Genomic DNA, 25,507 nt, shown 5'->3' on the forward strand with positions numbered 1-25,507 from the left:
CCCCAGTTCAGCCCAGTGGTGGGGCTGGAGTCTTGCCTGGGGTTGCAAGGGGCTGGGTGACATTTGCTGGAATGTCTCAGGCTGGGTCATGAGGCTTTCCCATATCCTGTTGCTATTCCAGCCCAGCCCTTGCCTATTGTTGGGACCTCGATGGCCACTGTGCTGCCCCACAGCCTCCCCTGCCATGGCATGGGTGTGCAGATGTTTCCCCCTTCCCCAGCTTCTGTTGGTGCCCTCTGCAGGTGAACAAACCCTGCTTGGAGGTGTCTCAGCAGTGGGACTGGCTGAGATCTGGGACCATCTGGCTCCTGCACAGGCTATGGCCAGACCCACCCAAGCGTTCTGCTTTCTCGAGTGTGGAGCCCCTTAATTCCAAAGTGATAAATCTGTTCACTCTCTGGATGCTTTTTTGACTTCTGGGTAATCCTAAAATAGCCACAGAAATATCAGGAGCAGGAGCTGCCCAGGAAGTGCTGCCCTCACCCCCTGAGTCTTGAGGAATCCAAACTCCCCACATCACACCTGCCAATGCTGGAGAGCTTCCAGCCCCTGCACTGAGGGCTTCAGATCACACACTGGCCAAAAGAGGCATCCCTGGGAAGAAGGGGAAGGGAATGTGTCCCAGAGGTTTAAACACTACAAGCCCACAATTTTGATAGCAATTGAGGAGGGTCTGACCCAGCTCTTGGCCTGAAGCCCTTGGGAGCAGCAGGGCCAGGCTCAGCTGCTCGTGGGTTTATGTTAGGCAGGGCTAAGTGACTTTTAAGAGACTTTGGCTGCCTTTCTGCCTGTGGTGGGAAATTGGCCCTTTACTGGAAGTGAACAGCAATTCCTCCTGTACCAGCCCCTGGCTGTGCTGGCAGCAGCCTGGTGGGTTACTCTGGGCTGTGCTGACACGGCTGTGAGAACCACAAACCCCTCTGTGGGGCCACCAAGACAGACCTGTTGATCTGTTTGCCCTTCTCTGAGGGACAGAGGCTCATCTCTGGCCAGACCTGAGAGCTGGAGTTTGCTGCTGGAAGTGCATTGCTCTTAATTAACAGCAAAGTTTTTCTGCTTTGACAAAATTTGAAAATGCTGTTTGGTGTTGGAAGAGGGCTGGGGTGATGGGATGGAGCCAGGGAAGGGGCAGGGTCTGTGCCACAGTGAAGAATGCAGAGCAAGAAGTGCTTATCAGCCCTTGGTTCTTGCCACCTGAAATAGGGAAACCAGAGCAAGGCTTGATGTTAGGGAGGGGATTGATGGCTCCTTCTGAGCCAAAGTCTGTGTGGCTCAAACCAACAACATCGCTGGGCTGACACCAAATAAAACAGTTGCAAACCATTCAGCCCAGTCACCAGAAAAAGAGCAGGGGCAGAACCCTGTTGCTGAAGCATGGTCTTTGTTCAGGCTGGGGCTGGCCCTTGGGAAGAGGATTGGTAGATCTGCCTGAATTTACCTAGATTCAAATCCAGGTGACACCAGCACTGCTTCCCCTGCTCCTGGCAACCTCATGTGTGCAGAACCTGCCAGGAGGAGAGAGATGTTTCCCACAGGCTCCAGGTAGTGCCACGTTGGAAATTGCAGAGAAATAGCCATGTTGTGATTGGGTGTAGCTGGATCTCTGCACATGAAGGAATCCTCGAGTCCTTTGGGGTCAAACTGAAGCCTTTGCACCCCTCAGCATCCTTTTTTAATCAAGCACAAAGTGGAGATAAGTGATGCCTCGTTGAATGCACCTCTCTCTCCCAGTCCTGGTGTAGGGATGTGCACAGCCCCAGTCAGCCTTGACTTGTGTACTCACACTCCTGGCCAGGGCTTTCCCTGCTTTTTCAAGAAACAGATTTCAAACAGCACCACAGAGCGCGTCCTCAGTTCCAGATTAATTTCTGGGACCTGTGGAGCACAAAGGAGCAGAGCTGCTCACTGAGCAGCAAGAAATCACAACTTGCTGGCTGAGTGAGGAAGGAGCTCTCTGGTCTCATCCTGCCTCCTCCAACCATGGCTGTGCCTCTGTTCCAGGATTCTTCATACCTCGATGAGCTCTCCAACAACAACTCCCTCTTCTCGTCCCCCGCGGATTCCCTGTCGGACATCGCGGATCCCAAGGACTTCCTGCCCGCCGACAGCCTGAGCCACGTGCCAACACTGTGGGATGTGAACACACCACAGCAGAACCAGATTGAGGTAGGGGCTGCTCCTTTCCCATGCTCCCAGCAGGCACGAGGTACCTCAGCTCCATCCCGTGGGGGTTTTACTGAGGAATTAAGAAACCAACCCAGTTCCTTCGGGTGAAGTTTGAGGTGTGGTGATGTTATTCTGCTGTTACTGGAGGAGGGAAGGGGTGAAATGGTGTTCAGTCTCCTGGAAGCAGGGAATCCACTCTTCCAGAGTGCAGAGCAGGCAGTAGCTCTTTTTCCTGGCAGGTAGCTGCATCCTGAGGAGCATCTATCCCTAAAACATTCAGCAGATCCAGGGTGCTCAGGAATGCTGAAGGGATGGACTCCAGGAAAACCATCCTGACATGGATCATTAACTTCCCCCCTGCAGCAGCACCTTTTGTTTGTTCACCAGGGCAGATAGTTCAGTAACAATGACTAAATAACTGTCTCAACTTCAGACTCACCATTTGTGTTTACTTTGTGAGTCCAAGTCCCTGCAAGCTTTTACATCCCTGAGTTTTCTGGGGTGTGGCAGCTCTTTCAGCATCACCTGAATGCATTTTTGGGTGTTTTCATCAACCTTCTGCTCTCTGCTCTGCCTCAGCTGAGAGACTGACATGGGCACCACAGACACCAACTGGCTCTGGAGGTTGTTGGAGCCACATCATCCACATCCACTGGATCTGGGTCTCAGCTCTTGCAGTGCCTGTCCATTTGTGCCTCACTTTTCCTTTGGAGGTCATTCTCTTTGGAAGAATGAGGGAAAAACACCCCAAGTGGCTACCCCAGGAGGCAGCTGGGGTAGTCACTGCTACATTTTGAGGTTCTGCTGTGCTCAGTGTCTCTGACTGTGCTTCCCTGATCAGTCTGCAAGCCTCAGACCAGTTGGAACTTGCAGTTTGAGGCAGCAGGAAGAGAGCTGAGCTATTGGAACACAAGAAATGGCTGCAGACTTCCCAGGTTTACAAATTGGATAGTTAAAAATGCTGGAGAGCAGATGAATCTCCCAGGACAGAGGAGCCATGTGCCACATTGGTCCTGTTCTCATATTATTCTTAGGTTTTTATGTAGAAGCCCAAATCCCTGCAGAAACTGTTCTGTGATGGCCTCTTTCCAAATATGTGAACTCTGGTTGAGACATTCAATGCCTAGAAAATCCTGGAGTTCTTTATCTGTGGAGTGCACAACAAAACCTTGCTGGGAAATGCTGTTCTAAATCCAGCATGAGGGAAACAAGGGAGAAATAAATGTTGTGTGTGAGACTGACTCGTGTGAGCACAGCAGGATCTCCAGCAGAGTTCTTGTCCCTGTGCAGTTCCTTGTCCCTTGTGTCCCATGCTGTTCCTCACATCCTGCCCTCTCCCCTGGTGTCCTGCTGAGCTCTTGGGCTCAGATAAGCCCAGTTAACTCCTTGGAATTCCATTTATAAACGACTTCCTTTGGAAAGGAATCTCCAGCTAATTTTAAATGTTGTCTTACCTGTGTTTGCTGAGGCAGCTGGGGAGGGGTTGCTGCTTTTTTGGGCTGATTTTGTAAGATTTGCTGAGGTGATGTCAGTCAGGTGCATCCTGGACTGGACGTTTTGGTTTCATTTTTACGTGGAAGTGGAACCATATACTGGGGCACTGGGTGAAAGAACTGTCAGATTGACTCATCACTGGCCTCTGCACATTGCTGTGAGATGTCAGCAGTTTAGATTATCTTGTCCCTCCCCACATCACCACACCATCATAGTTTTCAATAGAATTGCAGGAATTTTGGTTTTTGAGCAGCCAGAGCAGTCGCTAAACTACAGTGGTGGAACATCAGTCACCTTACATCCTGATTCCTGTGATCCAGGACATCCCTCAGCTGTGGCTGTGCAGCCAGCTCTGCCCCACAGCCTGCTGCTGGGTTATCAGGAGTGTAGTTGTTCCAGAACTTTTGTCTCAGAGACCCAGACAGAGCAGGAACATCAGTCCCTCACAGTTCTGATGCATGGGACATCCCAGGATGCATCCTGGGAGAAACCTACCTGTAGATCCCAGGTACAGGAACAACCTTGTGCTTTGTGCTGTTTAAAAATCAACATTCCTAGCTGGCTGAGAATCCCTGGATTGAGGTGCTCCAGCTGAAGCTGGAGGTGGTTTGGGATCAGAGTGGAAAGTACTGGACACAGAACTGCCTCCATGTGCCTGTGGAGAGAGCTGTTATCCCAAGGAAAGGAGCTGTTTGCAATCTGTTGACTGTTTATCACTCAGGAATGGGCAGAGAGGGAAGAGCTTGCCACCCTGTGAAATATTTGTAGGAGCAGCAGACAAAACAGCTTTGATTGTAATGGAGTTGTGAAATAACCTTTTAAAAATAGTCCCTGTCATACATTGTGTTTTCTGTCATCCATCTCACACATTCCCAGTGTTTTTAAGGCTGGGAAGAACAGCCCAAACCTTGGAAGCCTGTGACTGGAATTTGTGAGCTGCTGATGCAGATTTTTTGTTGCTCATTCACAGTATGTGGAGCAGCCTTCTCCCAGCTCAGAGCCCAGGGAAGGGATTTACACAGGGGGGTTGGCTTGGCAGCCACGTGGGACTGATTCACTTCCCAGGGAAGTCACAGCAAGGTGGGACAAAATGGAGAATAATGCAGAGAGGAAAAAAAAAAGTGGAGTAAGAGTGAGGCTGTGATTGTGCAATTGTCAGTCTCTCTCCAGTTTGCAGCCCTGTGCTCTCATGGATCTGTGTTCCTTTCCTCTGGATGTCCTTAGCACAGAGGGAGGAGAAAATCAAACCAGGAGGTGAGGGAGGGTAGGGAAAGGCAGGAATTTTAAGGTGAATGATCCATCTCCCACTGCAGCTCCTGCTCCCACCTGCTTTGGCCCTCACAGCACATTCTCACCTGTGTGGGTGGTTTTCAAATGCTCTGAGCAGCCAAGGCTCCTGTTGTTTCCTCTGCAATTCCCAAGGTGGAATGCTGAGTGCCAAAGCTGGGTCAGGATAGCAAAGATTTGTACTTTGGGGATTTTTGTGATGCAAACTCAGCCTTGCATTTGCTTCCTGCGGCTGGAGCTGCGAGAACACATCCTGCCCTTCCAGCAGCTCCTGGCCTTTCTCCTGTCCAAAACCAAACTGAGCTTGGATTTGTAGGTGGGGATGTTTCACCTGCTCTCCAGATTTGCTGGCACTGAAAACAGTTCTTCTGTCCAGCTTCCTTCTGGTAATTCTGACTCAGGCTTCCAGGAATGGAGGGTGGGTTTTTTCTTTCTTCTTCTTTTTATTTTTCTTAAATTTTATTTAAAAATAGGAGTGTTTATGCCTGAGAGCTTCCCATCTGTCTCTGCTGCTGGTGAAGCATGGATCTGTCATTGAGCCTGGTGCTCTGCACAGGCTGTAAACTTGGAGTAGTGCTGCTCCTGGAGCTGCTGATTGCTTTGGATGCCATGAGCTGCTGGCCTGACCTTGCTCTCTGTCGGGAAATTCCAGGGTGAATTTGTTTGTGTGGGAGCAGATGAAGGATCTCCTCAGCCTGGAGTATGTTGGGAGCTCTGTCTCTTTGTGGAGTGTCTTGGGAGCTCTCTCCTGGCATGCTGCATGGTCCAGGGATCACAGTGTGCAAGGATCTTTGTTGGTGCATGCCGTTGCCTTTCCTCACCTGCACCCTCTGTGTTGCAGCTGTTCTCACCCAGCACACCGTTCCCTAACCTGAACAGCTCCAGTGACCACGGTCCTGCTGTCCCCAACACCCCTCTTCTCATCAGCTACCAGGTGAGAGCCGTGCTGGCCTCAGTGGGATCCTCCTGGTGACATCCCAGTGCTGGGGGAAGCAGTTCTGACCTTTTTCCCTTCAGAGGGAGTGAGGCAAGAAACTCAGGCACAAGTCCCTGCCCTTTCCCAGAAGTGTGTTACATTTCCCAGACGGGAAGCTTCCTGTGTTAAGGGGCACTTTGGGATCTCAGGACTTTGCTCTGTGCTGTGGGCACAGTGCTGGGTGTAAAGCTGGGCCAGGTGCCTGCTCAGGGCAGGTTGGGCAGGGTTCACATGACCCCACAGCCCATGCCAAAAGTGCTGCAAACATCTTTTCCCAGTTTGATGAGAACCAGGCATTGGGCAGCTCTTACAGCCCTGGGGTGGGCTTCCACTGATGGCTTTCCTTAAAGAGATGGATTGTGTTTAGAGGACTTTGGGGGATGGTTTCAGTGGCAGTTGTAGCTCAGCAAGAATATTAATGTTGGGTCAATGCTGTTTTCTTCAGTCTCAGGCTCCTGCAGAGGAGGAAGATGAAGGTGAGGAAGAAGAAACAGAAGAGTTGGGGCAGACAGAAACCTATGCAGAATATATCCCTTCAAAGTGTAAGTGTTGCCTTGGGAGTTGCAGTTCACTCCATTGCGGACCAACCTAATTTAATTGTGTGTTTGCTGTGGCACCTCCCAGGCTTGTGGTTTTCTAGGAGAGCTCTACATTGCCCTGAGCTCCAGCTGGTTGATGAGCTCTGAGATGCCCCTGGGAGTAAAGACCTGACTGACCTGTGTTCTGTTGTCATTTAGCCAAGATTGGGAAGCACCATCCTGACCTGGTGGTTGAGACAAGCACCCTGTCCAGTGTCCCCCCACCTGACATCACCTACGAGCTTTCCCTGCCCCACTCCGTGGCTGACAAAGGCTCCCTGTCTGCACTACAGCTGGAAGCCATCATCTATGCCTGCCAGGTACCTCCAGCATCTCAGGTGTCCCACACCTGAAGGAAAATACTTCTCACAGGGACAGGTGTTCACATGTGTTTTACAACGTCTGTAATTTGGGTGATGAAACTCCTTTGGCATTTTAAATGCCTTTTGAAGGATTATTTGAAGCTGGGGTCTGTTTCCCAAAGATGCAAGAACCCTGGATTTTTCTTGCAGAGGGTTTTACATCTTGTGGGGGCTTTTCCATGAACTTATGAGCTTGGTCATGACCCCTGACCTTTCCTGCTGTCGTCTGGCTGAGCTGAGCACGTGCATCCATGGGATGTATGAAAGGGTTAAGTGATGCTCACATCAAAGCCCTTTAGTAAAGGCAAATCTTGTTTAATCTTCAGTTCTGTTTTTGATTTTGCAGCAACATGAAGTTTTATTGCCCAGTGGGCAGCGAGCTGGGTTCCTGATCGGGGACGGTGCTGGAGTCGGGAAGGGCAGGACTGTTGCAGGCATCATCTTTGAAAATTATCTTAAAGGGAGGAAAAAAGCTCTGTGGTAAGCTGCTTCTTTTTTTTTTTCCCTCATTTCCCGTAAGACCTTGGAGTTAGTTTGGATCTGGAAGTAAGGAATTCTTTAGTGCTGATGTTGGCTTTAGAGTTGAGTCATGCTGTGGCCTTGGGTAAGTCGTTTCCACCTCTTAGTGCCTGACTGCTGCCTGTGAAATGGGAATATTCCCCCTGCAGCAGGGATGGAGAATGAGTCACTGTGAAATAACAGGTTTTGTGCTCCTTGGGGTGAGATATCAGACCTGGCCCTGCTCTCCCTGCAGTCGTGAGGAGTCTCTGGAGCTGTTCCTGGGCTTCCCAGGTGCAGAGCCAGGAATATGGGACATTGCTGCAGATCACAGCCTGTGCCAAGGGGCAGACCGGCTGTCAGCTCTCACATTGGGGTGTGTGGGCAGTGGGAGATGTGAGAACTTTGCACAGCTCCTCCTGCTTTAGTCAGAGCTGTTAATCACCGTGTGCCCTGACTCCCCGGGACCACAGCCAGCCCCAGCTGCAGGGGGACATAACCAGCCCCGGGAGGAGATAACCCCTCCACATCTCCCTCACAGGTTCAGCGTCTCCAACGATCTCAAGTACGATGCTGAGAGAGACCTGAAGGACATCGAGGCCTCCCACATTCCTGTGCATGCTCTGAACAAGGTAGGAGAAGAGCTGCAGCCCCTGGGAGCAGCTGGGGGCTCTGGCTGAGCATGTGGAGCAGGACAAGGCTCAGGCAGCAGCAGAGCCTCTGTTCCCTCCTCCCAACCAGCTCTTCCCACTCGGGGCTCCTGCTATTTTTATTGTGGAGCTGCACAGGGAGCACAGAGCTGTTCCCTGCAGGGAGTGGGAAGTGTCTGCAGACAAGTGCAAGTACAGCAGAGCTGGAACCTTCTTCACCATTATTAAGGAATCCTGTGGAGAGAGCAGCTCTGTGATATGTGTGCTCTGCTGTCCTGGGCCAGCCTTTCCCCGTGCTGGTTCATGGAATGATTCTCAGAGATGCCCAGACTGGTGTCTGTTGTGGCCTGTGGTTGAATCTCTGTCCAGTGTCTCCAACTTTACTTAAATCCTCTCCTCTGGTTTTAATGGTATTGAACAACCAGCTCTTACAAAGTCCATAGAAACCACAGGTGTTTGACACCTCTGAGTGTGCTCCACTAAGAGATTGAAAGGAATTTTGTTTTCAGCCCCAAAAGACTTCAAATGGAACTTTCTTCAGCTTGGGACCAGGGTTTTCCCCCTACCTTGTATTTCAATACATGTGGGATCCATGGCAGTGAGACAGGCAACGATCTCACCTGGTCATAGAGAAAATTATTTCCTAGAAGGAATTAAAACAGACAGGAAGGGTCAAAGCAATTAAAGACTAAACTGTTGCTTAAAAAAAAGGAAACACTTTTTTTGCCAGAAAATCTGTGTCCTCACAGTTCACTGCAGGCTTCCAGATGTGCTGACACATTGGCTGGGGCACTTCTCCAGGCATTTACAGTCCCTGTCATCACCACATTTCAGTGTCAAACATAAATACTGAAGACATCAGCTACCAAAAGCTTTTTTTCTGTTCTTAGCTCGAACTGGGATTTGTTCTCGGAGCGGGAATGTGTGTCCTGCACGGCTGCTGCACACGGAATGTGGGCAGGGATGGGTGTGACACGCTGGGGAGAGCAATCACAGTGTGTGTGTGTGCTCCTGCTCTTCTTCCTGCAGATTAAATACGGTGACACAGCTACCTCAGAAGGAGTCCTCTTTGCCACCTACTCAGCGCTGATCGGTGAAAGCCAGGCCGGGGGACAGCACAGGACACGCTTAAAACAGATTTTGGAGTGGTGCAGGGAAAACTTTGAGGGAGTTGTATCCTTAAAAAAAAAAAACAAGAGACAAAAACTGGAGAGTGAGAGGAACTGCTGCTTGTGATTGCTTCAGCAGGGAACAAAGAGCTTGAGGCCATGTGAAGTCACGGGGAGCAGCCCATGCCTGCAGGAGACAGGAATCCCCCACACTCACATCTCCTCCTCCTCCTCCTCCCAGGATGCAGATAAGAGGAGGAGTGGAAGAAGCAGCTGGGATTAACCTTTTCAGCATTCCTCTCCCTCAGTATTACAGGACACACCTTGGAGGTGAAGGGAGGGTGGATGGCTTTGGGTCTGAAGAGCACAGGGCTGGGCAAACCCAGCAGATTCCATGTGTGACCATGAGTCAGTCCTGTTGATACTGGGACAGGCTGTTCAGTTGCTTGGAGGAGACTGGGCTCTATTTTCTGTCTGCTCCCATCCTTGGGATGAAAATAGATCCTTTTTCCTTAACTGACACTCCCCTCCAGATTGTGTTTGATGAATGCCACAAAGCCAAAAATGCCAGCTCTACCAAAATGGGCAAAGCAGTGCTGGACCTGCAGAACAAGCTGCCTCGAGCAAGGGTTGTCTATGCCAGTGCCACAGGTGAGCTGCTGTGCCCACAGTGTTGGTTTGAGAGTGGCACAGGTCCCCTCTGACCCAAAGGGGCACCCTGGGGTGTGAGATCCTGTAAGGAAAGGCCAGTGCTGCTGCAGGGCTAGAGAGGAGCTCAGCATGCTGAGATCTGCCTCATCACTGATGTTACTTGTGAATTTTTGGCAGGTCAGATTAATTTCTCTCCAGTTTAGCTTGTTCCTGGCCAGCTGTTCCAGCTGCTTGGTGATGTTCACCCACCGAATGTGGGGAGGGCAATGTTTGGAAAGGTCTCCAAAGGCACAATGGCAAATGACAACCTCTTCAGAGTTCTCTTCACTTGAGTCACAACTGTTTCCAAGTGCTGTGGGTTTGCTGACAGTGATTTCTGTCCCAACAGGTGCCTCAGAGCCAAAAAACATGATTTACATGAGCCGCCTGGGGATCTGGGGGGAGGGAACCCCATTCCGAGCCTTCGATGAGTTCCTGCACGCAATTGAGAAGAGGTGAGTCCTGGCCAGCCCTGTGCCTTGTGTGGGAAGTGGTGCAGTGCCCAAGGATGGTGTGGGCAGCAGGAGCTGGGGTGGAGCTGGTTCTGGAGAGGCACCTGCCCTGTGCTGCTCCAGAGTAGAGGGAGAGTCCCACAGCTGGGGCTCAGAGCTGGAGTTCAAAGCTGGGGTTCAAAACTGGGGTTCCACAGCTGGGGTTCAGAACTGAGGTTCCACAACTGAGATTTCATAGCTGGGGGTCAGAACTGGGGCTCAGAGCTGGGGTTCACAATTGGGGTTCCACAGCTGAGATTTCGCTGCTGGGGTTCAGAACTGGGATTCAAAACGGGTTCCACAGCTGGGATTAAAATCTGGGGTTCAAAGAAGCTGGAGTTCAAAGCTGGGGTTCCACAACTTGGGTTCAGAGCTGACGTTCACAACTGGGGTTCAGGACTGGGATTCAAAACTGGGCTTCCACAGCTGGGGTTCAGAGCTGAGGTTCACAATTGGGGTTCCACAGCTGGTGTTCTACAGCTGGGATTCCACAACTGGGGTTCAAAGCTGGTGTTCCACAGCTGGGTTTCAGAGCTGGGGTTTATGACTGGGGTTCACAGCTGGGGCTCTGAGCTAGGTCCCACAACTGTCGTCCTCTCCCAGGGGAGTCGGTGCCATGGAGATCGTGGCCATGGACATGAAGGTCAGTGGGATGTACATTGCTCGGCAGCTCAGCTTCACTGGGGTCACCTTCAGGATTGAGGAGATCCCTCTGGATGAGAACTACAAGGCTCGCTATGACAAGGCAGCCAGGCTGGTGAGCTGGGCCCCTTGTAGTGGGAGGCTGAGGTCTGACCATGCTTTGGGCACAGCCACTGTGTGGGAGGGTGTGAGGCTCCTAAATGTGGCCATGACCTCAAACAGAGGAAGGAAAATAGGTACACAATGCTCAGCTGATATATTAAAAGAACTTAGACTTTTTTGTTTGTGTCTGGGAGTTCCACATTGGCAAACCAAAGCTGCGTCGTGCTCATGGAGAGGATGACCAGTGTTCCCTCAGCCCAGTGCACACTGATTCTAAATCAGATTATCAACCCTCAGACTAATCAGATTATCAACCCTCAGACTATTCTGATCACCTCCTGCATAGCAGGAATGACAATGGGAATTACATTAACTCATTCTTGGTATTATCTGCAGTGGGCAGAGGCCTTGGTGGTGTTCCAGCAGGCAGCTGACATCATCGGGCTGGAGTCTCGGAAGTCGCTGTGGGGTCAGTTCTGGTCGGCTCACCAGCGCTTCTTCAAGTACCTCTGCATTGCTGCCAAGGTGCCACGGCTCGTGGAGCTGGCCCAGGAGGAGCTGGCCAGGGGCAAGGTATGGGAGCAGCACCCACCAGCCTCACCTGGGCTTTTGTGTAGTCTGCAACCAAAGGGAGTTAATTATTGCTCAGCTTGGCAGCCAGTCCAGACCTCTTCAAGGCTGAATTTGTATCCAGAGTGAAGGGCAGTGTCTGGGTTTCTGAGAATATTCCCAGTGAATGATGCTGGGGAGATAAGGTGGTCTGGTCTCCTGAAATTTTACCTGCTGGCATGGGAGAGGATTCTAGGTCGTGTTCAAGCTGGAAGTGTTCAAGGCCAGGTTGGATGGGGCTTGGAGCAACCTGCTCTAGTAAAGTTCTCTCTGGGTTGGAATGAGATGAACTTTAAGGTCCTTCCAGCCCAAACCAATCTATAATTCTACAATTCTAGAAGAGCTACCAAACCCTTCACCTCAAACACAGCTCTGTCCTTTCTTCTGTCTGGGTGCACCTTGGAGACTTTAGGCAGAAACTTCCTAGCACAGTCAGTGAGGTTCTGTGCTCAGAGTCCCCCTCTGTGGGGTCAGCACAAGGGGGTGTTGATGCTGAAAGATTTGAGAGATGGTTCTTTCTCAGGAGCCCTGCTATGGGCCTGGGAAATGCCTTGAGCCTGTGGCAGTGCAGCTGCCCTGGCACCTCACTGTGCCATCCCTCATGTCCCCCATCCCTCGTGTCCCCACAGTGCATTGTCATTGGCCTGCAGTCCACAGGGGAGGCTCGAACCAGGGAGGTTCTGGACGAGAACGATGGGCACCTCAACTGCTTTGTCTCTGCTGCAGAGTGAGTTAAAAATCCCTGTTTTCTATTGTGGGGTGTGTGGGAGGAAAGCTCTGCCCTGGGGCATGGAGCACTGGCAGGTCTTCAAATGCAGTTTGATGTCACCTCTTCCTGTACCAGGGAGGGGACACTCAGGTGGGTTCTGAGGCACTGTATCCTCAGTGGGACTGTATGAGCTGCATCCTGGATTTTGAATCTCCCATGGACTTACAAGAAAAGCCTGATTCCACTCTCACACATAATGAATTAGCAGAAGGAGAGTCAGAAATGTAGCTCGGAGGTAGTTTGTGTGGATCTGCCTCTGGAAAACGAGGCTGTTGACACAGAAGAGAACTTAATGTGATGGCAGATGCTGGGATGATGCTGTGAGGAGGTGTCAGTAAAGCAGGGGAGGGAGGAGTGGTCTGAGGAGTTTAGATCCATCAGTGTTGGCTTTTAGCTCATGTATAAAGCAGGACCAGTGTCCTGGCTGTGTGGCCATTGTTTCCCAGCTAACAGGAGAGCTGGAGCCAGCAGCAGGACTTGTGCTACCCATTCAGCAGAGAGTGAGGCTCCTGCTCCCCCTCCTTCCTGCAGCTTCCAAAACCCCAGCCCATCCCTGAATGTGGCTGTTCCTGCATGACAGGGGACAGAAACCTGGGACATGGGTTGGGGTTCCTCTGTTCTGCAGAGCTGTTTTCTTCCAAGTGGCTTCTGCTGCAGGTGAGAGCAGGGAGAGATGCCCGAGGCAGCGTGAGGCTGGGTTAGGCTGAGCTTTCCTCCCTTGTGGATGGGGGTTTGGGTTGATCTGTTCCTCTGCCTCCAGCCCATTTCTGAAAACCAAATGCAGTTTGGTGACAGTGCACAGGGCAGGTCTGGCAGCTCCTTGGGTGATTTGGTCCCTTGGCTTGGTTTCCATGTCCCAGAACTCCAGTCTGGAGGATGGCGTGGTCCCTGGCTGAGCAGTGCAAGAGGAGGGGTCTGTCAGGGGTCCCACTCTGTGTGAATTGCCCCCACTCCCAGGGGCAGGAGCTCTGTGTTCCACAACCCTGGCCAGATCACTGAGTGTCTCCTGGCATCTGCTCAGTCTCCAAATGTGTGTCCTGATGTTCCAGCACTTCGGGGGATTTCTGGAGGGGAGTGTGCTGGGAAGGAGCAGTTTCAAGATGCCGAGAAATGGGGTTAAAAATAAACACGGTCCTGTGAGTGGATTCCAGCCCAGGGCTCTGTTTTCAGGGAGATGGGGAGGGTGAGTACGGGAAATGAGTGGAATTTCACAGCTGGGAGGCTCCAGAGTCAGTGGTCATTGGGTCACCCCAGCACACCCAAGGACGAGGGGTCATTCCTGGTGTCACATAACTGCAGTCACAGAGCTCTGTCCATCTGGAGAGCAGTGTGGTCACTGTTCCCTTCAACCCCTCCCACCAAGGGTCCTGGAGCCCCCTCCCCAGTTCCCAAGTCTCCCTTTTCTCACCCGGGGGAGTTGTCATGTCCATCCTCTCACCTGTTGCTTGCAACTGGTTTTGGGGTTTTTTGTATTTTTTTTTTCCAAGCAGAACTCCATCAACACCACCCATTGCCCTAAGGGGTTCATCCACACAGTCAGCATTTAAACATTTGCTCTTTGATTTGCAGAACACCTCACAGAAACCTTTGATTTTCACCTTTTCTGATTTTTTTTTTTTCTTCCATACACTTAGAACCACTGCAGATCTTTGTTCTGTCCCTTGGTTTTGTGGGAAGCAGGCCCACGGCCAGGGAGTGGGAGAACTTTGGTGGAGCACATTTGTTGGATGGCCTGACAGTGGTCTGTGCTCCCAGGGCATGGAGAGGGGCTGGGACACTGGCACTTACTGGATTTTTGTTGGAACAGCTTCCCAGTGTAGTGTTTCCCATTTAAAACTCCTTTTTGGTTGCTATAATATAAAGGACCTGCAGGTCCAAGAGCCCCCTTGTACCGAGGGCTGGCTGAACCCAAGCTCATGGATGGGGTGGATTGGCCTCTTTTCCATGGAATGTGGGGTTATCCCAAACACACATTGCTATGTGATAACCAGCACGTGTTGCTGGTAGCTGGAATAAATTTTGCATCTTACTTTCAGAGGCGTCTTTCTATCACTAATTCAGAAGCACTTTCCTTCAACCAAAAGAAAGAGAGAAAAAGGAACTGGCATTAAAAGAAAACGTAAGAGCTCCCTCACTCCCAGCCCAGCCCCTGCCTCTTGCCCTGCTGCTCCCCCACAGCCACTCAGCTTCTCTGCCTGTTTGCCTTTCTCCCCACTTGATGCTTTTTGCTGCTCTCCCTGGTTTTGGTTTGCCCTCCTGCATATCTCCCATTGCTCCCTCATCCAGAGGACAGCAGCTCTGGGTCATCCCCTCTTTTCCTTTTCTTACCCTGACCCTTCCCCTCAACCTGTGCTGGGGGCAGATGGCACAAGGCCTGGCTGGTGTTTGAATTCTTCCTGCAGCAAGGTGGGTCCTCCACAACCTCTGACTTAGAGCATAGCAGGTGTCTTGAGGAAAAAAAATATTTCCCTGCTGAATTATTTGTTGTGGCTGCGGGTAAGAAGAGTATTGGGATTTCTCCTCCAGTGGGGTGTGGAGCAGGGGGAAGAGAGGGCAGCAGCACTGACAGATTGTGCAGCAGCCTGTGTGAGCTGATCCATGAAACCTCTTAGGCAGAGGGGGCACGTTGTGCTGTGCTTGGAAGCAATGTCCAAAAACATCAGTGCTTTCCTGTGTCCTGCACACTCCTCTGGAGGCAATCCCCTGAGATTCCTTCCCTGAGGAGCTGGCACTGCTTAGAGCCAGCCATGCTGCCATCCTGACGTGTGCAGCCAACTTCAGCCCTGCTCAGGAGTGCCTTGTTCTTCCTTTCTCTCTCTTCCTTTCTCTTTCCTGCTCTCCCTCCCTCCCTAACTGCCATCCCACCCCAGAGGCTCTGTGTTTCTGAGGTTCAGGTTTGGGATTCCTCCTCCTGTCTCTGAGCAGTTTCTCTGTGTCCTGCACTGGTGCCCTGCTGGGGCTGGGGCTGTGGCTGTGACACACTCACTCTCTGGCGCAGGGAGGCCGAGGGGACGCTGCCCCAAGGCTCTGAGGGGTCCGTGTGACCAAGGGGTCGTCATCAAGATCAGCGATGACAGCAGCACTGACTCGGACATGGGGCTGGACAGCGACCTCACCTCCTCCCCAGAGTCCCTGCTGGAGACAGACGATGTCATCTTCGTGGATCACACGTTTGGTGGCTGTGCTGTCGAGGACAGGGGTGAGCAGGGCAGTGACATGGGGACAGCTGGGGAGGGGGGCACTGGGTCCTGCAGGAACCCCTCCAGGCTTGTGATCCTGGCTGGATTTTATCCTTGGGGTCACACTTGGGTTTGTGAGGTGGATCCACATTCACTTGCTGTGATCAGCGAGCAGGAGGGATCTGCCCTGTGTGCTCCTTCCCCCAGCAGAACGGGGAAGCTCAGAGGGAATTCATTCCATGCTCAGCATTTATTGCAGGTCATAGTGCCTTTGTCCAGCAGCAGTGCTCCCAAAAATCCTAGAGACAACTTTTCCCCCCTCTCTGATGTCCAGTTACCAGAGAACTCTAAACTTTTGCCTTTCACATTGCAGGTAATTTCCACATGCTGCCTTCCCAGAAAGACCTGCAGGGCCTGAAAGAGCTGAAGGTCGAAAAGATGAAACAGGACCTGCTAGCAAAAGTGAAAGCACTGGGCAAAGAGCTACCTCTCAACACCTTGGATGAACTGATTGATCATTTTGGGGGCCCAGAGAAGGTGGCTGAGGTACTTCCCCCTGTCAGAGTATTTTGATGGCACTGGGTGACAGGGAAAGGGGCCAGTGAAGAATCGTAGAATGATGGAATGGTTTGGGTGGGAAGGGACCTATCTCCTTCCACCCCTCTCCCTAGGCAGGGACACCTTCCACTGTCCCAGGTTGCTCCAAGCTCCATCCAGCCTGGCCTTGAACACTTCCAGGGGTCGGACAGCCACAGCTGCTCTGGGCACCCTGTGCCCATATAGGGAGAAATTTCTTCTATTAAAAAAAAAAAGAAGGTTCTTGCTGGCAGTGGGTTTCCTCTCCCTGGCAATGTGAAAAAGCTGTTGGGAGTTGCCTGGATGGCCTTGCTGGGCCGTGTGGGTGCCCAGCCTGCAGCAGCCCTGTCCTGTGTGCAGATGACGGGCCGGAAGGGACGCGTGGTTCGCCGGCCCGACGGCTCCGTCCAGTTCGAGTCCCGCGCCGAGCAGGGGCTCTCCATCGACCACGTCAACCTGAAGGAGAAGGAGCGTTTCATGCAGGGGGAGAAGGTGAGCTGGGGTTGGGCTCTAGAAACCTGCATGGGACTGAGTGTGCTGAGAGTGGGAGGGCAGGAGGGTGTCTGTGCCTCGCTGTGCCCTGCCAGCCTCAGGCCAGCAGCTCTCTGTGGGTTGCACCTGCTGGAGGGTGACAAAACCTCCCAGATCCCTTTGTGGGCTGGTGCTGCTCTAGTGCCTGGGGCTGTTTCTTGAAGCTGTTTAGCACGTGTCTAGGAACCTCACTCTGATCTCACTCGTCTCTCCCATAGCTTGTAGCGATAATCTCAGAGGCCTCCAGCTCAGGGATCTCCCTGCAAGCAGACAAACGGGTGAAGAACCAGAGGCGCCGGGTGCACATGACCCTGGAGCTGCCCTGGAGCGCAGACCGGGCCATCCAGCAGTTCGGTGAGGGCTGGGTGTGCCTGGGCACTGTCACCTCCCCTGAGCATGGGTCTGGCTGTGGGAAGGGCCCTGGGAGGGTCAGGTGTGGTGGTGACCCAAGGTGCATTTAGGAGATGTCTCTGTGGGGCAAAGAACATAGGCACAGTCACTGGTGCTGCTGAGACTTGGCAGAGCTGGATTTACATCCCTGAGCTCTGGGGCAGAGGATTGACTCCCCAGGGTGAGAAAGATGGGCATTATGTGGCTTTTCTGGTTACATTCCCGTTCCAGACAGGCCATCCCAACCTCCCATTCCATCCCTGTCCCCATAGGCCGAACGCACCGATCCAACCAGGTCTCTGCCCCCGAGTACGTGTTCCTCATCTCAGAGCTGGCAGGGGAGAGGAGGTTTGCATCCATCGTGGCAAAACGCCTGGAGAGCCTGGTGAGTGCCCACAGTGGAGATCAGCTGTGATCCCAAAATAACTCTGATTCCCTCTGGGGAGATTCTGGGTCAGAGCTCCCACCAGCGTGGCCACTGGAACTGGGGGGATTGTGTCACCCCTTGCAGTCATGGAATGACTGCATTTTAGCATCCTGGGATCTGGGAAAGGAAAGAAGAATACATAACCAAGGCATTAGGAGTTTCAGGGAAGCAAGAACCCACTTCCAGATGCTGAAATTTCCCCACTATTACTGGAGCATACACCAATATTATTCCCAAAAAGCTGATAAAATAAGTAACAGAATAATTAGTTTGCCTCTGTTTCATTTTCTTCACTTCTGATAAATCTCCAAATCCTGTGGTAAAGTCTCAGCATTCCAGAGAAACACTGCCTCCCCATGGCACATTCCTGGACATGCCTTTAGCCATCCTTCCCTGCTGTTTTTCATCAGCTCAGAGTAAGAACCTTTTGCTCCCTCTGCCTTCCCAGGGTGCCTTAACTCATGGAGATCGACGGGCCACCGAGTCCCGGGACCTCAGCAAGTACAACTTCGAGAACAAGGTAACAGGGCTGGGCTGGGGCAGTGTGGCTGAGAGGGGATGGGAGGAGCTGGGAGAGGGAGCCAGAGGCAGGAGGATCATTGCCAGCATCTGCAGGCAGAGGCCAGCCTAGCACCCAGCTCCTGGCTCCCAGCTCAGAGCCATGGTCACACTGAAGTCTCCCACAGGGAGATGGGAAGGGAGGCTGGGAAGGGCAGCCAGTCCTCTGTCCCCAGGGAGGGACCTGTACTCCATTCCCCTGGGGACATGGGAGGCACTGCCACAGCTTCCCCCACAGCTTGCCTTGTCTGTGGCCTGCCTGGGGTGACAGTGTTCTCTGTAGTGTGTGACACCCTCAGCAATGTGACACTCTCAGCAGTGTCACTTTCATCAGTCACCCTCAACTATGTGTGACACCCTCAGTGGCATGTGTCCCCTCAGCAGTGTCACCTTCAGCAGTGTGTGTCCCCTCAGCAGTGTGTGACACTCTAACCAATGTCACCCTCAGCCATGTGACATTCTAACCAATGTCACCCTCAACTATGCGTGACACCCTCAGCAGTGTCACTTTCATCAGTCACCCTCAACTATGTGTCACACCCTCAGTGGCATGTGTCCCCTCAGCAGTGTCACCTTCAGCAGTGTCAGCCTCAGCAGTGTGTGTCCCCTCAGCAGTGTGTGACACTCTAACCAATGTCACCCTCAGCAGTGTCACTTTCATCAGTGTCACCCTCAGCAGTATGTGACACCCTCAGCAAGGTGTGTCCCTTCAGCAGTGACACTCTGAGCAGTGTGTGACACCCTCAGCTGTGTGTCATTCTGACCAATGTCACCCTCAGCAGTGTGACACCCTCAGCAGTGTCACTTTCATCAGTATCACCCTCAACAGTGTGTGACACTCTTAACAGTGTGACATTCTAACCAATGTCACCCTCAGCAGTGTGTGACATCCTTAGCAGTGACACTCTCAGCAAGGTGTGTCCCCTCAGCAGTGTGTGTCACCCTCAGCAGTGTCACCCTCAGCAGTGTCACCCTGCCTGTGTCCATTCCTCCTGTGTGTGACCCCGCTCTCTTCCCACAGTACGGGGCCAAAGCCCTGGACAGGGTCCTGTCCACGATCCTCAATCACATGGAGAACAGGGTTCCTGTGCCCAGGAGCTTCGAGAGAGGGGAGGACGCCTTCTTCCATGGTAAGAACATTACCAGGGTTCCTGCTGGATGGGTTGGTGTCAGGTTTGGGATTCTGGAAGAACTGAGCAGGAGGTCAGAGGGAGAAAACAGAGGGGAAAGTGTTGCTGGCTTACATGTCACCCTGCCAGGCATGGGGAGGGACTGAGTTCCTGGAAGGGAAGCAGTCCTGCAGGAATGCTGATGAGAGGCTTAACCCCAAAATGTGAAAGATGTCTTCTGCCATTCCAGAAATGAAGCAAGGTCTCATCTCTGTGGGCATCTGCTACAGCCAGATGAAGTATGGCACCGTCTCTGTGGAGAAGGGTACGTGTGGAGCTGCTCCTGTCCGAGGCAGGGGGCAGATGGAAGGGGTGTCATGGCCCACCTGACCTCATGGGGTTTGCTGTGCACCTGGGCAGGATGTTTACCTTGAGGGGAAGGTCCTGTGGGACCAGCCTGTGCTGCAGATCCCCCCCAGCTTCCTCACAGGAACTTCCTTGGGCTGGGCTGGTGTCAGAAAAACCATGGTGGGGCTGCTGGGGGGGCTCTTTGGGAGGGGGCTGGTGGGTTCCATGTCCAGCTGCACCACATCCCCTGACCTACTGTGCTCTTGCAGACTGCTCCATCACCAAATTCCTGAACCGCATCCTGGGCCTGGAGGTGGACAAGCAGAACATGCTCTTCCAGTATTTTTCTGACACCTTTGACTACCTGATTGAGAAGGACAAGAAGGAGGGCAAATACGACATGGGCATTCTTGGTATGGAGAAGGAGGGGTGGCCACAGCTCTGCCTCCTGCACCCCTGGGGTTCCAGTTCCTCCCAGTGCAGAGATCCTGAGACCCAAGGAGGTGCTTTTGGGAGGATGTTCTTTACAACAGCCTGTTCTCCTTCCACAGATTTAGCCCCAGGAGTGGATGAGATCTATGAGGAGAGCAAGGAGGTTTTCCTGACCCCAGGGCACCCACAGGATGGGCAGGTTGTGTTCTACAAGGTGAGCACCTTTCTGCCTGGTTCTAGGCTGTGCTGAGGGGAGTTTTGTGAGACAGACACCGAGGCACTTGTCCTGCCCCTGGAGTTACAAATCCCTCTGTGTGTTCCTGTTCAGATCAGCGTTGACAGAGGCTTGAAATGGGAGGAAGCCTATGAGAAATCACTCAAACTGACAGGAACCTTCGATGGGTTCTACCTCTCCTACAAGGTACGTCCTTGGGCTCTGCCAGGGGTGATTCCAACAGGAAATCTGCTGTGGTTGTACAAGGGCTGGGAAATGCCTCCAAGGACCTCCACTCTGGCAGGAAGGGGTTAGTTTAGAGAAATCTGGGGAGAGAGGCTGTGCCTGTGCCCATCAGCTGTACCCCACAGGTGCGAGGCAGCAAATACACCTGTCTGCTGGCAGAGCAGGGCCGTGGGAAGAACTTCATCCTCTACAAGCCAAATATTGGGAAGCAAAGCCAGCCTGAGAGCCTGGACAGCCTGCAGAAGAAATACCGGCGGGTAGGTGGGAGCTGCAGCCTGCAGTGTGGGGGCTGGGGGAGGCTGGAAGGGACATTGCAGCTCCTCCTGACTCTGTTGTGGATGGGCAGGGATGGTGGTAGCACCAGGTGTCTTGACTCCCAGCCCTGGATTTCACTTCTCTTCATCCTGGACTGTGGAAAATTCCTAATGCTGAGTGTTCTGCTGCAGGTGCTGCCCGAGGAAGCCAAGGAGCACTGGGAGAGCAGCTACCACTTCTCCTTGAAGAACTGTAACCACGCTGTGTGGTAAGGCAGCTGCAGCCACAGCCTGGCACACAATCTCAGGATGGTTTGGGTTGGAAGGGACCTTAAAAAATCCATCCAGTTCCATGGCAGGGATGGGCAGGGAACTTTCCACCAGTTTGCTTCATCCAACCTGGCCTTGAGCACTTCCAGAAATGGGGCAGCCACACCTTCTCTGGGCAGCCTGTGCCAGGCCCTCACCACCTTCACAGACAGGAATTCCTTCCCAATATCCAGTTTAAATCTCCTCAGTTTCAGTTTAAAGCCATTAAGCCACGTCCTCCCTCTGGGGGTCCCTGACTGTGGCAGTGGGGGAGGCTGTGGGGAAGTGAATCCCGCTCAGCTCCAGGAACCTGTGCTAACTCCAGTGGTTTTCTCCCATGGTCCCTGAAGGAACAAGAGCTGCAAGCTGATCCAGGAGGGGAAGGAATGCTTCCAGGGCATGCGCCTGAGGCACTATTACATGCTGTGTGGGGCCCTGCTGCGAGTGTGGAGCAGGATTGCCAGCATCATGGCAGACATCACCAGCAGCAGCTACCTGCAGATCGTGCGCCTCAAGACCAAGGAGAAGAAGAAACAAGTTGGTGGGTGAAGTGCTGGGAAGGGGAGCAGGGTGAAAGGAGCAGGGGGAAGGGGTCCAACTGGCCAGCACCAAGATTCCCTTCCTAATAGTGGTGTGTTCAGCACACAGTTCAGCACTGCTGGTGGGAAGGAGGGGAGCTGGGTGTGTGATGAGCCAGGCCCATCATCCTGAACACCCCCAGTGCTGCTACCCTTTCCCTCTGTCCTCACAGTGCCCCATCCCTTCCCAGAGAGGGAATGGAGAGGGGAGAGTTTAGACAAGTCCCTGCCTTTGACAGGTTTCTGGCACTAGACAGCACCCCAAAACCCACTCTTGCTTCCAAGTTCAATTCAGGCCGTGAATTATTTATTTGAATAGGCCAAGGAAAACAGACATAAACATACACAGAATAAATGAAAAAAACATTACTAATAGATAAAGGTACCTATGTTACAGCTGGCAAGGAAATAATATAAATTAGGACTCCGTGTCACTTACCAACAAATTACAGCACTGTGCAGAGAATCTCCTTAATTTCTCTCAATCCTTAGGGGAAGTAACTTGAGGAAGAGCTCAAGGAGAACTCTCCACATGCTCAGAGAGTGTATAAGAGATTTCTGATTTCATTAAAATCATAGTGCTCTTTTATAGTTGTAAAAATGAGTATGTTCTGCAGTCACTAATTTTCCTTTTTCAAGACAGAATGGTTTTCAGCTCCTTACCCACCAATAATTAATAACTAAGGCAGAGGTAGAATAATTAAGAGACAAGCCAGAGGTAATTAATCACATGACAATTTCCAGTCTGACTTAGCCACGTGTAATGGGGAGATAAGGTTTTGTTGGATCGGGGTGAAAGGTCCTGCCTTTCACTGATGTCTGTTCCTCCCCCAGGGATAAAGATCCCGGAGAGCTGCGTCCACAGGGTGAGGGAGGAGCTGAAGCAGATGGACGAGGATGTGAAGAGGAAGCACAGCCGGCTGCACCAGGCCCAGGAGCAGAGCTCATCCTTCCCCCTTGCACTGCCCCTCCTGCCAGGGACTGGGCTGCCCCTGCGCTCCCGGTGCCAGGATGAGATCCTGGACTTGACCTACAGCCCTCCCAACAGCATTCCTGACTTGTTGAACCCTGAGACCAGAGCTCTCTGCTTCTCCTCAGAGCCCTCCCTGCAGCCCCAGCCCCAGCAGCAGCACACATTGTCCTGTGGCTTTGGCCACACTCCTGGCCTGGAGGTTAGCGCAGCCCCCGGCCCCTCGCTGCACGAGCCCCCTGCCCTGCCTCCCCCAGCCCCCCTGCAACAGCCACAGGAGGATTTTCTCCGGCAAGATGCGAATATCAATTTTAGAGAGATCCTGGAGGAAATGCTGAGGACGATCAATGGGCCCTCCCAGGAGAACTTGCTCCCCCCTGAACGCCAGAGTGTGATCCAGTACAATGGGCCTTTCCCAGACTTCTGAATGCCAGCTGGGAATGCTGCTGTGGATCTGTGTCCTCTGGTGCAGAGGTGAGAGTTAAGGAGCCCTGACTTTTCTGCTGGTTTCGACTGACCCCGCTCTGGTTTTGAGGGAAGAAAAAGCCTGGAGTTCCGTAAAGGGAATTTTATTTATATATAATATTCAGTCAGGCGTGTACAGGTTTGTATGGAACGTGCCCAGGGGGAGCTGAGCGGGTCCCGCTGCGCTGAGGGGCTCTGCTGGGTTGAGTCCTGCTCACAGGTCAGTGCCCAAGTGGGATTGAAGGGAGACCCCTCCTCTGCCCACCCCCTGCAGACTACTGAGTGTCCAAGCCTTCCTCATCCCTCCAGCCCAGCAGGGCACAGCCAGGCTCTGGAATGACCCACTGACCATGTGCTGGTCACTTAGGGAAGGATGGGAGCCCAGCCCCCAGCTTGGGCTGCCCCAGCACTGCTGCAGACTCTGAGGCTGTGCTGGCAGGCTGGGATTAAGGGGAAGGAAATGTTGTCCCAGAGGAGCTGGGAGATGCTGAGCTCAGGTGTCCTCTGGCAGGGCTGAGCAGATGTAGTGAGAGATCCAAAACTGCCTGTGCTGCCCTTCCCAGGCAGGGACCTTGGACTGCCTGAGTTCCGTGGCAGTGGTGAGAGCTGCTGCACCCCCACAGTGACAGAGCTTGAGTGTGTCAGAGCCAGGACCAGCAGGATTCCCCAGAGCAGAAGGGACACATGGCCCCTGTCCTGCACTTTAACCTCACCAGGTCGCCGTGACCAGACGTGCTTTGGCCAGTTTCCTGCTGTCACATGTTGTCCCTTCACCTGGACATCGCGCTGGTCCTGCCACTGTCCTTGGCCAGGCCATGGACCCCAGTCCAGGGGTTTGGGTCAGGGCAGCCCAGCCAGGCTGTACAGTGTCATTGTCACTGTTTAGGGTGAGCAGTGTCAGTGTCACTGCCTGAAAGATGCAGTGTTATTGGCACTGCCAGGGTGAGCAGTGTCACTGTTTAGGGTGAGCAGTGTCACTGTCACTGCCTGAAAGATGCAGTGTTATTGGCACTGTTTAGGGTGAGCAGTGTCACTGTTTAGGGTGTGCAGTGTCACTGTTTAGGGTGTGCAGTGTCAGTGTCACTGCCTGAAAGATGCAGTGTTGGCACTGCCCAGGGTGTGCAGTGTCACTGTCACCACCCGGGATTTGCAGTTTGGCTGTTCCTGCTGCAACCTCCCCCTCGGATACCAAAGAACAAAGGCTGCTTTGCAAAGCACTGCCCCACCCCCTCCTGCCTCCTCTCCAGCACAGAGGGCATCCAGGCGTTCCCTAAAAATGCCAGGGACCATCCCTGGCTGACTTGGCTCTTCCTCAGAGTGCCCTTGGGGAAGGAGGTGCTCTGTGCCCTAACAGGGCAGTCTTGAGGGGGCTGGAGCTTCACAGTGCCTGGTGGTGTCACCTCCTGTGGGCAGACACTGTCACCCCCATGTCCCCCCAGGGCTCAGAGACTGGCCCAGTGCCCTGTTTGCTGTTGGGAATCGCTCTGGATCCGTGTCTGGAGCGTTGTGCTCTGGCTGTGGCAGGAGCTGAGCCCTGACACCCCGAGGTCCCAGACCTGCCCTGGTGCCACACAAGTGGGCTCAGTTTGAGGCTACTCTGGTCCCTGAATTTCATTTTGGGGGCCTGTCCTTACCCCCCCTCCCCTCTCAGCACCAGACCAGGCTCAATCTCTGCAATCGGGGGCACATTTCACCTCCTTACCTCAAAGTGATCACCAAAGATGGGGGAGCCCCCTGTGCCCCCCAAAGCCCTGCTGCTGCCCCTGGGGCTCCTGCTCTCCCCCAGCTCTGCTCCTCTCGACCCCAGCAGCCTCCCCCAGGCCCAGGCAGAGCCAGGCTCCCCCTCTCCACACTCTCCCCTATTTAAAGCACTGCTCGCTTGGGGCTGAATTCTCAGCAATGAGGGAAAAGGACGCCGGGGAAACCCAGCTCAAAGAGGTTTAAACTCAGGAATAGTGAGGGGGAATTCCCTGCTGGGCACCCTCTGCAGTCACCAGAGCCTTACCTGGTGGCTTTGACCTTAACTTTAAAACATATGCAATCCTCCCTCCCTTGGTCTCTGCAAAGACAGAGCACCTTCAGAGAATCCCTTCCCTGCCCTGTTCCCCTGTTTGTCAGGGTTAATAATATGTAATGTTATCTTTTAACTAAATTATTCTGCTGTTGTCCTACTGATTGTATTTTTAATGAGTCCCTGTTTTCTTCCCTGACACCTTTGTGTTGGCACTTTTTAATCTGCTTGTCGTTTACCTTTTGTTTCTATGTATATTTATAATTAAGTTGTATATATGTAAAGAGATTTTTTTAGAATATGTGCCTTGGACTAATAATTTCTGAATTTTCTACTTGCCTTGAAAAAAATAATTTTTCATTCTGCTCAGTAAAAATGGAACAGAAGTCCCATGTGGGATTTCTGTAACTCCCAGCTCTGTCTCTGTCTATCAGTCTGTCCAGTCTTCCCCAGGAGCCCAGCTGGGGCTTGGATCAGGAGTCCCTGG

The 25,507-nt window shown here is 52.7% G+C and overlaps 1 protein-coding gene across 3 annotated transcripts in view; it reads left to right on the forward strand.

The window, feature by feature from the left end:
* Positions 1–25,434, forward strand: part of SBNO2 (strawberry notch homolog 2) — a 47,152-nt gene extending 21,718 nt beyond the window's left edge. For all 3 annotated transcript variants that reach the window (XM_033082304.1, XM_033082305.1, XM_033082306.1), the window contains 28 exons: positions 2,002–2,166; positions 5,789–5,881; positions 6,369–6,465; positions 6,661–6,821; positions 7,210–7,343; positions 7,903–7,993; positions 9,041–9,184; positions 9,654–9,771; positions 10,160–10,265; positions 10,905–11,058; positions 11,442–11,618; positions 12,284–12,381; positions 14,460–14,542; positions 15,422–15,622; positions 15,976–16,148; positions 16,539–16,670; positions 16,928–17,063; positions 17,372–17,484; positions 17,975–18,046; positions 19,106–19,214; positions 19,444–19,518; positions 19,811–19,954; positions 20,093–20,187; positions 20,302–20,394; positions 20,559–20,690; positions 20,880–20,956; positions 21,347–21,537; positions 22,409–25,434. In XM_033082304.1, coding sequence (XP_032938195.1) covers positions 2,002–2,166; positions 5,789–5,881; positions 6,369–6,465; positions 6,661–6,821; positions 7,210–7,343; positions 7,903–7,993; positions 9,041–9,184; positions 9,654–9,771; positions 10,160–10,265; positions 10,905–11,058; positions 11,442–11,618; positions 12,284–12,381; positions 14,460–14,542; positions 15,422–15,622; positions 15,976–16,148; positions 16,539–16,670; positions 16,928–17,063; positions 17,372–17,484; positions 17,975–18,046; positions 19,106–19,214; positions 19,444–19,518; positions 19,811–19,954; positions 20,093–20,187; positions 20,302–20,394; positions 20,559–20,690; positions 20,880–20,956; positions 21,347–21,537; positions 22,409–22,971 — 3,927 coding nt within the window. In that variant the 3' untranslated portion in view covers positions 22,972–25,434. The remainder of the gene's footprint in view (positions 1–2,001; positions 2,167–5,788; positions 5,882–6,368; positions 6,466–6,660; positions 6,822–7,209; positions 7,344–7,902; positions 7,994–9,040; positions 9,185–9,653; positions 9,772–10,159; positions 10,266–10,904; positions 11,059–11,441; positions 11,619–12,283; positions 12,382–14,459; positions 14,543–15,421; positions 15,623–15,975; positions 16,149–16,538; positions 16,671–16,927; positions 17,064–17,371; positions 17,485–17,974; positions 18,047–19,105; positions 19,215–19,443; positions 19,519–19,810; positions 19,955–20,092; positions 20,188–20,301; positions 20,395–20,558; positions 20,691–20,879; positions 20,957–21,346; positions 21,538–22,408) is intronic.
* The last annotated feature ends 73 nt before the right edge of the window (positions 25,435–25,507 follow it).

Source organism: Catharus ustulatus, chromosome 29 (genome assembly GCF_009819885.2).
Source record: "Catharus ustulatus isolate bCatUst1 chromosome 29, bCatUst1.pri.v2, whole genome shotgun sequence".
Classification (NCBI taxonomy): domain Eukaryota; kingdom Metazoa; phylum Chordata; class Aves; order Passeriformes; family Turdidae; genus Catharus; species Catharus ustulatus.